General features: G+C 38.7%; 1 protein-coding gene and 1 long non-coding RNA gene across 4 annotated transcripts in view; one reads left to right on the forward strand and one right to left on the reverse strand.

Annotated features, from left to right (window-relative positions):
* Positions 1 to 9,076, reverse strand: part of LIN7A (lin-7 homolog A, crumbs cell polarity complex component) — a 151,482-nt gene extending 142,406 nt beyond the window's left edge. For both annotated transcript variants that reach the window (XR_005202614.1, XM_017543477.2), the window contains exon 1: positions 8,629 to 9,076. Coding sequence is in view for 1 of the 2 variants with exons in the window: in XM_017543477.2 (XP_017398966.1) it covers positions 8,629 to 8,710 (82 nt within the window). In the remaining variant the exon portion in view is untranslated. The remainder of the gene's footprint in view (positions 1 to 8,628) is intronic.
* The window catches only part of LOC119473408, a 17,365-nt gene continuing 10,025 nt past the window's right edge, over positions 7,363 to 14,702 (forward strand). For both annotated transcript variants that reach the window (XR_005202615.1, XR_005202616.1), the window contains exon 1: positions 7,363 to 7,629. This is a non-coding gene — a long non-coding RNA (uncharacterized LOC119473408). The remainder of the gene's footprint in view (positions 7,630 to 14,702) is intronic.

A 14,702-nucleotide genomic window follows, 5' to 3' on the forward strand; every position in this document is an offset into this window, starting at 1 on the left:
GAATATATATATATATTCTATAGCGTTCATCTGAAATATTTGTAATAGTGCTGAACAAGACCATGAACCAAACTTGCTTGGAGAAGTGTTTCAACCACTAGAAATACAACAGTGCAATCATCCACTTTATGTATTTCCACATTTTCCACAAGGCGTCTATAAGAGTTGTGGGTTCATGAGTATATGACGAGACTATGGCATACGTTTGAAATTTGGCAAGATCTACTCTTAGTGATTTTCCATATAGTCTCTGGGATCACCACTTTCTTTTCTAAGTGCCAATATCTCATTCTTTTAAATAAATAAATATATATATTTTTAAAAATATATATTATATTAAATATATGTATATATAACATTTTAAAAATAAATATATGGTCCAGGAGGCAACAACAAATAGATTGCCCTATAGTTTCCCAAAACATCTTTGTCATCTTTTTGGAAACCAGGTTATTTGTCCATCAGCAATTACTGCTCTTCTCCAATTTTCTTCAAAAATCACTTTAGCAGTCCCTCAAATATATTCCCCATTTTTTTATTATTATTAAATAGACCCAGCTATGATTTCATGCTATTTTTCTCTATCTATCTTGAGGGTTTAAATCTTATAGCCATGCTTTGACTCCCATTATGCTATCTTTTTTTAGTTAAAGGTAATCCTTTGATTAATTTAAAAACAGAAGATGTTATATTGAAATATAACTATCACCACAACCAGACTAGTAAACCAAAGTTGCACAACCAGTTAGACTTGGACTAGCTACATTGTTTATAAGGACAATAACCATCAATTTAAATTAGAAGCCCCAGTTTTCTGTCCAAGACAGATAGATATTTGAGTATAACTACAAAATAAGTTTCCATCCCACATAATTTTTTTCAAGTGGTCTTTGGGTATATTTATTTTTATTGGACAAGTGTTCAGATTCAGCTAGTACATTACTTAGCAAAATTCAATCATTTTGTTAAAAAAGGTCTTCATCGAATAGACCAGAAGTAAAGCATGGATGAAATCAATATAATTTTTAAGGTTAAGTTCACATTTGGCAGTGCAGTGACTTCATGTTAAATCCATTTTGTTTATTAGGACATAGTTGTGTCATTCATCTATTTGTGGTTTAAAAAATAAAAATGTGTACCTTATATGTATGTGTGTGGAGGAGGGCAATTCTATAGCAACCCCATCCATTTAAAAAACCTTTTCAGTTGTATTCTGACGTTAGCTTGTCTGATTCAATTCAGAAGTTAAAACAGCAGGGTGAATGCAGACAACTGAATGAGGGCTATGACTATCAAAACCATCACCTCACATCCTTTCTTGGCCCTGGGGAGCACTACACTTGTTGCAGCCAGCCACATACACACACAGAGGCAAACTGACTTCCTAAGGTAGCCACTACTTTTGCATTATTTTAGGTTAGAGAAATTTTTTTGTTTTGTTTTGTTTTGTTGCATTAAGAATAATCCATGACAGCTAAGTCTTGCTAAGCCAATTTTATTCATTCATTCACTCAATCAATCAACAAATATGAAGAGTGTGCCAACTATGGGCCACACAATGTGCTGGGTTCTACATAAACAAACCCAACATGGTCTCTGACCAGATGGAAAGTATATACTAACAGGCAAATGTCTAAGAGATATGGCATTGTGCATATAACAGCATTTCTAATACCCAGGACACCTTCCTACTTGATAGTACTTCCTAGATGTTTTCTTTCTAAATAGGTAGGCCTTAGTTTTCTTACTAAATAGCTAGGCCTTAGTTTTGATCCCTGAAAAATAACACTCATAAGCAAGGGCATTAATTTCATTTGTTTGTTTATTTGTTTGTTTTTGAGATGGAGTTTTGATCTTGTTGCCCAGGCTGGAGTGCAACGGTGCCATCTTGGCTCACTGCAACCTCTGCCTCCTGGGTTCAAGCAATTCTCATGCCTCAGCCTCCTGAGTAGCAGGGATTACAGGCATGAGCCACCACATCCAGCTAATTAGAGATGTGGTTTCTCCATGTTGGTCAGTCTGGTCTGGAACTCCTGACCTCAAGTGATCCACCCACCTCCACCTCCCAAAATGCTGGGATTACAGCCATGAGCCACTATGCCCAGCCTGCAAGAGCATTAGTTTCATAACTGACAGGAGCACACCAAATACATCTCAGGGCTCAGATGGCTAACACACTAAACTAGAAGGGATTCACTAAATTTCTTTTTATTTTTCTGGAAGCTTTATCACTAATTTCTGAAATTTTTTAAATGTTAAAACTATCCACAAAACTCTCCAAAACTAAAAAATATCTTTTTTTTTTGTAGCCAAAACTGTTTATATAAAATAAACTCTTTATATATAAAACTCACTCCTGTAATTACAGCACGGAGGACAAGGCAGGAGGATCATCTGAGGTGAGGAGTTCCAGACCGGCCTGGCATCTCTACTAAAAAATACAAAAAACAATCAGCTCGGCCTGGTGGTGTGTGCCTGTAGTTTCAGCTACTCAGCTACTCAGGAGGCTGAGGCAGGAAAATTGCTTAAATCTGGGAGGTGGAGGTTGCAGTGAGCCAAGATTACACCACCATACACATAGCCAGGGCAACAAGACTCTGTCATACACATACATACACACACACACACACACACACACACACACACACACACAGCAAAACTCTTGGAGTGTTCCGTAACTATATAGTGCGAAAGGAAACACTTATTGATTTACAAAGAAATTAAAAGTTAAATTATTTTAAAATATTTGCTGGAGCTCAGAGAAAATATGAGAGAGCAAGCAAGCACTCACATGTTTGTACGCTAAAACACATGTGGCTGCTGCTGTGGGGAGGATTTAGGGAAAGAAACAAAATATAGTCAGCCCTCCTTCTTCTCCTCCCCGATCGAAACACCAGGGCATATATCTTAAAAACCATGTAAATACTAACTTAATTTTTATTTTCCTTCTTCCTTAATCTTTCTCCATGTCAAATTAAAAAAAAAAAATAGGAGTAAGAGAAGGGGCAAATCCCTCTGGAATGTAAGCAAAAGCAATTTTCTGGCAAATACAGATTTTATAAAAACTGGTGAATAGAACTGATTAGAAAAGCTATCGGCTGCCCAGGGCTTGAATGGGAAGATACATGAAGTAATAAGCTCTGCCTGACTTGAAAAGTGAAAAGGGAAAAGAGAAAAATTGTAATGTATCACAAATTCTATGAAAAGTGTGGCACCCATGGGATAGTTATTTGCCTTCAATTTTTGTTCTTGTTGTTTTTTTTTCCCCATAAGGTTGAAATCCACAAAATAAAAGCTCTTGGTTTTATAGCAGATTTTTTAAAGAACAAAAGTTTGATTTGTTTTAAACAGAAAGCACACTAGAATTTGTTTAATCAATATTTTAAATTACGACTTACTTTGGATGCCAAGAAATAAAGATTTCCATTTACATTTTTGCAACTTGTCCAAAATGAATTTAACTCACAGCAAAGCTAGATGATTGTAATACCAACCTTGTATCTTATGTAAGCACTTAAATGCAGATTGGAAGCTACTAATCATGTCATAAGGGAAGTATTAGAAATGTTTTAATTATTCATTTTTCTCCAAAAGTTGGTTTTGTATTATTCTTTCATAAGCCATGAGTATTCAAAAGCCATTTGGCTTAAAACTAGAGGGAAAGAGTCTGCAAAATAAAATTTGAAGAGCTCTTTTGCATTATCTTCTCTGACCTTGAGATGGAAAGTTAAGCAGAATTGGAGCTACTGAACTTTAGAAAGTCCCTAAATCCATGCAGTCTTTAATACCTGAAGTATTTCTATGTTCTTTAATATCAATGTGTCAGACTACCAAGGATTGCATTCTGCTTTGTTCCCTTAAGTTTAGCTGAAGGTCATTCCTGGCTTTACAGATTAAAATCTGTGCAAACTAACCTCTGATGTAGAGAAGAGTTGCTATGAACATTTTAAAGTCTGGAAGAGAAGAATTCCACACTAATCTCTTTATTAGTATCTTCTCTTTGTCAAGAGGGCAAATTACATATACTACTTTCTATATCACTGTCTAACATAAAATATTGGACTGAAAATGAATAAATTTATTATGACCACTTGGATTCAACATGTAAATTTGTGCATACTGACACATAAATTACAGTTCTCAGTATATTTCTGAAAATCTAATGATAATATATGACATTTTCGTCTTATAATACAAAGAAGCAAAAAGCTGATCTATAGATTTTCTTGGCATATATAGTTAAATTTCTACCCCAGGATGCATAATTAATGTGTTATTATTTCTTGGTAATTTCAGTTTTTGATCACTTTCTTGGTTGTAGATGTATTAATTGAATGACAGCCAAGTTGTGACTGTGGACCTGCTTTTATGCATACTCTTCCCAGAATGCTTTTCCTAAGGATCTTATTAATCTATATACCAAAACAGAGTTTAAATTTTGTTTTCTCAGTGAGCCTTCCTCAATCAATGCTAACCAAATGGGCTCTTCTCCATTATTCTCTATTCCAACCACGTTTATTTTCTTCAGAGCACTTCAAATTTTCAACTAATCTGAAATTGTGAGTTACATAATCTGACCCCTGGCTACCAACGTCACACCTCTCATTTTTCACATTCTTCCCTCTCTCATTTTTTCCCACTAACGTTCCTGGATGTTCAAAGTGTGCTCAGGAGTTCCCCCTCCTGAAGACATTCCCCCAGGTATCTGCAACTTTGCTTCCTCACTTTCTACAGGGCTCTTATCAAATGTCCCTGACTCAGGAGGGTGTTCCTTTACTAACACATCTAAAACAGCAGCCCCCATTTATAGCACTCTCCTTTTCCCAGTTTTATTTTTTCTCCTTGGCACTTGTGGTTGTATATGTATGTGTTCATTGTGCGACTCTCATTAGCATGCAAATGCCATTAGGTTTTATTTATTTTGTTCATTAGCACTGGCACAGTGTATAAAACAATGTTTGGCATAAGTCTGGCACACAATACTTATTTGTTAAATTAATTAATTAATCCCTTGCTTATCATCCGTTTCTCCCATTAGGCTTATAAGGGCCATAAAAGCAGAAACTTTTTGTTTCTGGTATTCCTCTAGCATCTTGCATATAATATGTGATAAATGAATATTGAATGAATTAATAATTGCCTCTGTGTGTGTTTTAATCTCCCTCTCCTAGTAAGTTCTAATTACCACAAAAAGTGGAATTATGTCTCTTTGTCACACCAGTGTGTACCAATCCCACAATAGGGTCTGACTTATGATAGACACTCATTAAGTGAAGGATATCAAGGACTGGGGCCAAAGTCAACAAGAACTTACAGTGACCATAGCCACCCAGAGGCCTTTACAAGGTTGACCTCAGGTCTTAATGGCAAAGTAAAAAGAGTTTTGGATAGGCACAGAGCCATGAACATCTGAGACCACCTTGTTCATCCTTTTAGGGCCCAGCCTGGACTTTGAAAATGCTTACTTCCCACAGCAGGCCCAAGAAGTTAGGTGCAGACTTCTGAGTTTCTTACTTTCAGATTATTGTTCAAATTTGTAAAGAAGTAAATCTCAATTTCAATCCATAGCTTTGATTTGTTTACTTAAAACGTTTGCCCTGAAGACTATGCTCATGTATGATGTCAATGGGCAGCGAACAAAAATAATTCAATTTTAACATAAAATCTCCACTAAATAGTAGAGTAACCTTGAAAACATCTTATCACTTTTCCATGCTTTTTCATTCGTAAAATGAAAATACCGAAAAAGAACTAGCAGCTCTAAAATGATGGATTATATATTCAGATTCACTGGAATGCCCTTGGGAGATTTTGTCAAGCACTTCTTTCCTTCCTCTCCTTTGCCCACCTGCTGCAATTCCTCTTGGTTAAACATTACAGTTTTGGTGAGCTACTGTTACTGATGGGAATCCATCAAGTGTATAGGGGAAAGCTAGGTTGAGAACCTCTGACCTATGTTATCGCTATCGTCCTTTCCATGCCAAAATATTGTGAGTCTATGAACTGCACCTCAGTTCACTAGCAAATCATTATATTTTAACACTGCTTAAGTTACTGCTATCCTGAGCTTACTGACACTAACTTAACATTAATTTTTTATTGTACTGCGAGCCAGGGACTATGGCAGACACTGAGCATTCAAAGATGAATTTAGAAATGGCCTCTTCCCTCAAGGAGTTCCATCCAATAGGGAGAGAAATGCAACAGAATATGATAAATGCTTTAATGGGGCCAAAGCAGCAAGTCAATTTAGAGCACATCAAAGGGTACCAAAGCAGCCTGGGAGAGAGGTGATCTGGAAAATCTCCCAGTAGGTGACCAAAAACTGAGTCTTAAATCTAATTAATTGAATTATAGACTGCTAAAGCTGCAAAGTGTTAGAGTCATCTAATTCAAAATCCTGATGTGGCACAGAGAGAAACTGATGTCCTAAGAGGCTGGTGTATCGAGAGTAAATATCAGAGTTGCAACTAGGACCCAGATATGTAATACTGGGCTGCGTCTTTTAAAATGCACCTTCTTTGAAGGGAAATTTTCAGAACCTTTTCTTTCATCATTTTAATCATGAAGGTATCCAATTAATGACTTATATTTTAATAAGGCACAGAGAACAATATTTTGTATATTGACTTTGTGCTCAGTAGTGATGCCAATAACCCATCATCTCTTGGTTATAGATTTTGTGTGAGCTGCGGGTGAATTTTTTCAGACTCATCCACAGGCTAAGGCTGCTTGCTTCCTGAGCTACCGCATGGACGTAATCACACGGAGAAGGACAAGTTGAGTTTGCCTGTGAGCAAGAACAAACTTTAAGAATAAATCTTAGTCCAATTAGCACCTCCTCTCAATAACTGACTGAGGCATCTAAGAGCTAAGGTAAAACCCAAACACTGAAATATTTTTTAGTAGTAGTAGTAGTATATAAAATGACTTAGGTATGCAATCTTCTTGGAGTTTTTGTTCCTAACGTAGTCACTTGATTTGGGATGTTTAACGACTGTGATTTTGTAATGGGACAATATAAGAGCTCATCACATTAAAACATAAATACTTGGGAAGCCCATAGTCTCTGATAGCTTGCCATCTGTTTGGTTCTTACTGGCAATGGATTTATCCTGCTAGTGCAGATGATGATATTGTGGGTAAAATCATGGATTATACAACGGGTTTCTGAGGTCTTTAACTACTGTTATTAATTTTGGCAGCTTGCAAATCAACATTTTCTAATACAAAATCAATTACATTTTATTTTACCCTAGGAAAGGTTGCTATGGGCACCACATAGCATCTGTTCTGGCGCCAACAAATTGCGTTAAAGTCACCCACAGTCTCTCCAAATTAAAAACCTCAAACTGAGTTCACTGGCTTTGTCATTGTACTCCCAGCAGGATGCTCTTTTGCCTTGCCCCACCGTTCAGTTTAATCCTCCAGAAAGAAAATTTTTAGAGGTACATCGGACTAAATCATTTTCGTCTGAGCACACCGTTTCCAAATGGCCGCCCAGGGTCCTAAATCCGGCGGCTGCGGAGAGGGACTAGCGGGTGTTCTCCTCTGCAGAGCCGTGGCACTCCAGCGCCTTCATCACTGGACGTTGGAAGCCGGGAAGGAAACCCACACACTCAGGGATAGGTATAACCCCGCACGGGTGCACCAGCGAGGCCCGGATCGCAGCAGAGGACTCCATCCCTGAGCTTGTGGCGGGGGGTGGGTCCTGGGGACGCAGCCAACACTTTCCCCAATGAAGTCAGAGAGCGGGACGTACTGGGTCGCAGGTCAGAAGTTGAATTTTAACCCGACGAGCGCTGTGCCCCCGCGCCTTCCGCAGCAGCCCGGGCGCCGCGGTGGCATCGAGCTGGGAGGGGACGAGAGAGGCTGGAGCGGGAGAAGCTGAGAGTTGCCACCGACCGGGAGCTGCCGGCGGCCGGAACAGGGTCGACCCTCGCCGCTTTCGAACGCGAAGCCGGGGACAGCCGGGCTCGGCTGCTGAGGCTCAGCTGCCGGGGCTCGGCTCCCCGCGCTCTGCGTTGCCCTTTGGGCGGAGGGCAGCTCCCCGCCTGCAGCGGCCCCGCCGCCGTGCGTCCGGCCGCCCCGGGGTGCGCCCTGCCCGCCCCCCGAGCGGCCGCCCGGACTCCCGCAGGAGAACCGACCCTCGCCCCCCAGCGCCAGGACAAACTTCCTTCCTCCCGGACCCCCGCGCCGCGCAGGCTGGCAGGCGGCTCCCTCGCCGGTCTCCTCTGGGCTCGCTCCGGCCGGCGAGCTTGCTCCCTGCGCCTCTCTAACCCCGAGCCCCGGGCGCCTAGCCGTCCCCGCGCAGCCGCTCCAACAAAGCCAGAGGCCTGGAGGCGACCCAGCGAGGGGCTGGGAGTGGCTGCGGGGACCCTAGAGCCCGCAGGAGGTGTCCCCTCGGCGGGGCGAGTCCAGTGTGAAGGAGCAGCGGGGACGTGGCGGGGAGGAAAGGGGAAGAAAGTGTCCTGTTCCCGGCGCAAACGCCTTCCAGGCTCGCCCTGGCTCCCCCTTGTCCTCTTGCCCGGGCGCTTCCCGCGTCCCAGTGGGAATTGACAGGGGCGAGGGGCGGGTGGGCGGTGGAGGGGAGAGTGGACATGGAGGCCTGGCTAGCCGCTTCCTTACCTCTGTCCAGGGTGAGCGGCTGGACCACTGTCAATGTCGCCATGTCTGCCGTGGGAGCCGAAGTGACGCTCGGCTTCAGCATCAGCAACCGCTTGTAGTGAGAAAAAAAGGAGGAGATAGATTGGGGGCGGGGGTGGAGAGGGAAGACGGAAAGGAGGGGGAGGAGGGGGAAGGAAGGTGGTGGTGGTGGTGGTGGAGAAGAAAGCTTGGGTGGGTTGGTAGCCAGATGGAGACGCAACTGTTCCGCGGCGGCAGTTCAGTTGCGGCGCGGAGCTGAGCAGGTATCCGAGAGCGACTGCGTCGCCGGGCTCCGGAGGGATGGCTTTGCCCTAGAACTTTGTTATTCCACCCCCAGGAGCGCTGGGTGGGTGTAGCTGGAGTGCTGCTCTCTTTCAACTTTCCACTCTAATAAAATGGTCAGAATATACGTGTGTGTGTGTGTGCTTGTGTGTGTCGGGGAAGAGGGAGGATGGAAAGGGGATATGGGGGAGGGAGTAGGAGATGAGTTTTCTCGGATTAAGAGAAATTGCCAGTCCAATAATCCCATCCCCTTAAGAGAGAAAATGCTTCTACCGTCAGAAATGTTTGAGATGTAATTACACTTGCAGTTAATTTCTGTTGAAGTTTTTTGGAACGTTGACCTGTAACTGTATTTAAAGATAACTGACTTAAGGCGAGCGTTCCATCCATAGATGTTCATTTAGGACCTGAGTATATTCCTGGTGAAAAAAAAATAAAAAAATGCAAACCTCCTAAAAGTGTTTCAAATAAAAAAAATGTAGGTAAGTTTCTCTCACTACGTTTTCTTTTTTTTTTTTTTTCAAGCCATTGTTAATACTTTACCAGTTCAGTAAATGTAGCTCAAAAACAAGTAGGATGTACAGATTTTCCCCGAATTTTTTAACTACCACACCTCTTAAACATGCCCTGCTCTCTGCCCTCCCTCCACCCAGCAACAACAAAACTTTGCTCTTAATGTCCAGACTGATTTTGGTTTATACCACTACTTTTGAAACATAAGTAGCTATCACTTTTCATGTTGTTTTCTAACCAGTGGTTCAGAGATGTCACTTATTAATTAACATGTACACCAGGAATTGAGATAGAAGAGTTACATTGCCTTGTGCCACGCCTTGATTTAGGAGTTCAATTTAGTCTCTGATTTCCTGTAGCCTGTAATGCAGCAGGAGATGATGCTATTAAAAGCCTGACTTTAGAGTCAGTTGATCAGGAGTCAATTACTAGTTCCTTCAAATACTGGTTGTGACCCCTTCGCCCCAAGAAACAGACTACTTTCACTATCTTGTCATTAGGAATTCATTTCCTGATTATGAAATCAACAAACATAGAGAAACCTTCTATAAGCTGAATAGGGGTGACTGTGGGTGCAGGATTGGAAATCACAAAGCTGCCTCCATCTTGTTCCCTGTGGCAGAATTGTTAGGGCTAGCAATAAATTCTAAAAGGCAGCTACTGTTTTATAGCAAAATATTTGCATATAAGTGGTGCCATTTTCTTCTGATTACAGATATGATTTCTGAAGGTCTTTTTCATTTTATAGTCTACAATTGAATTTTAAGGAGCAGCATTTCACCAATGATTGGGAAAGTCAAAGATGATTGCCATACATAGACTTAATAGACCCTAAAAACAAACCTAAAATAGTAGTTTGATCTGCTACTTTTTATTTAGTATTTTAGAAAGAACGCTGATCTTGACATTTGAGTCTTAGTTACATACATGCTCTTTGGAAGTCACATAATCTCTCACTGAATCTTTTTCCTCCTCTGTCATACAGTGGAAATAACATCATTCAATGTCATAGAGATTCTGTCATATGAGGAAACTAATTCCATCTTGCAATCTCACTGAACTTTGTGAGGGTCTGATAGACTCATACAAGTTGTGCTTTGAAAACAGTAAAGAATAGTCAAATTTATTTATGCAAGCATATATCCCATGGAACCATGTGGTAAGCTCTGTGCTAGGTGCTAACCTTGCAAAGATTAATGAGATGGCCCCCTCTGTCCAGTCTTTCTTGGGAGACAGTTAGCAAACCATAAACTTCTATGCAATAAGTATGCTAAACACTGTGGAAAGGAAGTGCCCTTGGAGGACGGAGGTTGAAGAAACAACTCTGGTTTGTAACCATTATTCACATGCCCTAAGTTAAGCAACAGAAAGAAGTTGAGTTGAGCTCAATGATACCAGACTGTGTTCTAAGCTTTTGCACAAAATTGTTAAACCTCATTCAGTTACCGAGGATAAAAGAACATACAAACCCCTTGACTTCTAATGTAGCTATTTTATAACATCCTTTATTAGAGAATATGTATTTGAGCACCTTGATGGATCAACCCAAAAGTCATAAATTGTACCTATTTCACCATAAATCCCTGATTGTGTTGTCAATGAAGGCCAAGTTTTTTGTCTTTTTGTTACCTGATGTATCCTTAGGACCAAACATTTTATAGCATATTTCTGGACTTATACCTTGAGCTTTCTATTTGAAAATTTGCCCTATCATTCTTTATCTATGTTGAGTCTGTATGGTGGTTGTTGTTTTGTTTTTAAATAAAGATTAAAAGAAAAATTAAGAGGAAGCATAAATCACCATATATTCATCTCTTATTTTTGGTAGCGGAAAGTTCATTGCCTTTTGCTTATATCTACACAGGCATAGAAAATTAATAATAATTCATTGTCCATTAGAATTTGTTTTTATGAATAAATAATATCTCTCCTATAATATTTGTGAATTTCTTTTTGAGACATGCAGGGGTACAATAAGATTTTCTTGACCTCTTCTTTTGCTTAGGTAGATGTGCTTATGCTTAAGTCTCATGAATAATTCCCTGGTCACTCCTGTACTAACCAGTGTTTCATCAAGGTCAATTATACTTGCCTAGTTACATGCTCGTTGCTTTGCTGTGTATTAACCTAAGAATTGTTAAAACGTTTGTAATTATACTTTTATCTTAGCTATTTGGTTACAAAATCACTACTCTTTCATAAAACAATATGTAGAAATTGAGTTCAGTGGTAACTATATTTTCATGGAGTTAACTAATTCAATAAATATTTATTGAGCACTTTTTATGTGCCAGACTTTGTGCTAGATTGGTCTCTCTTTCCTTTATTTCCAGCTCAGAAAAGTAGGTATTTTTTATGCCGTTTTGGAGATAAGTAAACTGAAGCTCACAGAGGTTACGCAACTGCAACTTGCTTAAGAATAGCAGCACCTGGCTTCATGATCACTTGTGCTTTCCACTAAGAAACATCACACCCTGCTTTTTTGTTTTGTGTTGTGTTTTGTTTTTTGTTTTTGAGATGGAGTCTCACTCTGTCGCCCAGGCTGCAGTGTAGTGGTATGATCTTGGCTCACTGCAACCTCTGCCCCCTGGGTTCAAGCAATTCCTCTGTCTCAGCCTCCTGAGTAGCTGGGACTACAGGCACCCTTCGGCACTCCTGGATAATTTTTGTGTTTTTTGTGGAGGAGGGGTTTCATCATGTTGGTCAGGCTGGCCTCAAACTTTTGATCTCAAGTGATCCGACCACCCCTCAGCCTCCCAAAGTGCTGGGATTACAGATGTGAGCTACCACGCACAGCCTCATCACACTCTCTATGTTATTAAAGATTTAGTGATTTTATTTCAGAATTCCAGATAAGTGTGTATATATATGTGTATAAAATCTTTTAAGAAATATATAAATATATATATTTATATATCAAGATATATATCTTTTAAGAGATACAAATGTATATATTTAACTATATATTAAAATATATTTTAATATATTAATAAATATATTTGATATATGTGAAATATACATTTATATATTTTTATATATTTAATACATATATATCTGATATATATTATATATGTATATTATATATATGTGATATATATACACATACACACACACACACCCCCCTTTTCTCTCTCTTTCGTGTGTCTGTTGGCTTGAGACATACTCAAAGGGAGGAATGGATGAAGGAAAGTTAGATCAAAGGACAAAATAAGCATGATTCTGGTTCCATTCTATATACATATAGGTTAGTATTCAAACAGACCTTAACATAGCTTTGAGTGATTTTGCTAATAACAGATTAATAAAATCACTGAAAGCTATGTTAAGGTCTGTTTCACTTAATTGAATCTTTTAAAATTATATGACAAAATTAAGAGAAGGTTTGAATAGAGCATGAGCATATCAAGGAAATGTGTTTAGTTAGATTATAAATGAAGTATAATGAGCACAGTTTCATATGAGAAAATAGCACCTTCAACTGGAGTTCTTTCAGCCTGGGTGTTAGAAATTGTTTTTGACTGATTCAAGATAACATGTTATCTTTCTTAATTCACACAGCTTTGTCAAAATAGCACTAGATTAAGATGAAGTGCCAACCAATACTTTGAAATGTAAATATTTATTTTTAAAACCATCATAGAGTGTCTTACTATATTTATTTATCTTCATATGTGTCTTTATAACTACTTATTTGTCTGTTCATTCAAAAAACACTTAATATGCTGACTATATGCCAGGCATTATACTAGGCATTGGGGTATTGCAGTAAACAAGAAAAAGTTTCTGTTCTCTCTTGGCTTATATTCAATAAGGAAAAGAAAGTCAATAAAGAAACAAACAAGAAAGAGAGAAATTAGCGACTTAATATTGTACAAAGAATGAATAAATTGATGACTAAACTAGACCTAGAATAATGTCAGAATTACAAAAGACAGGGATGGGGAAAAGGGCCTTATAGGGAGCAGGAGAGAAAAGCCAGTGATGAGAGAGCAGGCACAGTGTGTATTTGGGTAAAATCAGCAGTTAATTTTGTAGTATAATATAAAAACAAGCCTAAAGACAGCTATTGAGATTTCAGTGATGAAAGATAATATAATTAGTGAACAGAAATACAATGAAACTTTCATTAATTTCTTTGTGCCAATCATACAATAAAATGTTCAAATATGATCTTTGCTAAGAAAAATATTTGCATCATAGCATCTGCATTAAAAATTACTAGCATCAGAATAAAGAGTTTAGTAATCTGGAGTTGGATGTTAGAAAACTTAGGATGAAATTAAAATATTAAAATAAATTCTAATTATTTTTTATTTTCTCCAAAAGAAATAACATTTTTCTGTTTTCACAGTTGGAGGTTATGACTGATCTTTTAATAATGAAATTTAAATTCAAAGCTTAGCTTTTTCTTTTTTTTTTTAATGCATCCCTAACTTATATTTATATCTGTTAGGAATATCCAGAAATACATGAAATACTACACAAACTAATTTTTAAAAGTGAAACAATCTCTTCTCACATTTGCTCAGCAGATGTTTCCAAACTATTAGAACTCATAAACTTTAACAATTTAAAAAACATCTTTATTACCATTGTCATCTAAACATTTAAAATATATTCAAGATTGAGTAAAAAGTTATGCTTTTGTCCAATAAATTAAGCACCTGCTATATGCTAGGCACTGTTCTGTGCCTGGAACTTAGTTTTGATTAAAAGAAACAGATAAAATACAAATTAGCCAACCAATCAGATAATCTTTGACAATGGTGAGCACCGTGAACACTGATGTGCTGAAGCCTATTCACACTGTATATGAGACCCAATAATATGCATTTTGTCTCAACATCACTTTCAGTTAGATCACACTGGCATCTTCTGATTGACCATGGTGGCAGTTTTTAAACCATTGGGAGTGGTAAATACTGTACACCAATTTTTTTTTCTTCCTCTGGAAAGCCAGTTGCTAAACATTTAACAGCATACCACAAAGTACATGATGAAAATAAAATAGAATGTTGTGATGAAATATAAAACAGGGAAAGAGGCCACTTTAGAGTGGTCAGGGAAAAAGTAACATTGTATTTAACAGAGCATTTTTTAAAATAACAAATCTGCACTGCACCTGATGTCTATGTACTGACTAAGACACAGGACATGGGATGGAGTTAGAAGAAGGAGACATTCATATTTCTATGGAGTTTACAAAATAATTAGAAAATAAAAGCATAGGCCGGGCGCGGTGGCTCAAGCCTGTAATCCCA

The sequence above is a fragment of the Cebus imitator genome, unplaced genomic scaffold (genome assembly GCF_001604975.1).
Source record: "Cebus imitator isolate Cc_AM_T3 unplaced genomic scaffold, Cebus_imitator-1.0 Scaffold156, whole genome shotgun sequence".
Taxonomy (NCBI): domain Eukaryota; kingdom Metazoa; phylum Chordata; class Mammalia; order Primates; family Cebidae; genus Cebus; species Cebus imitator.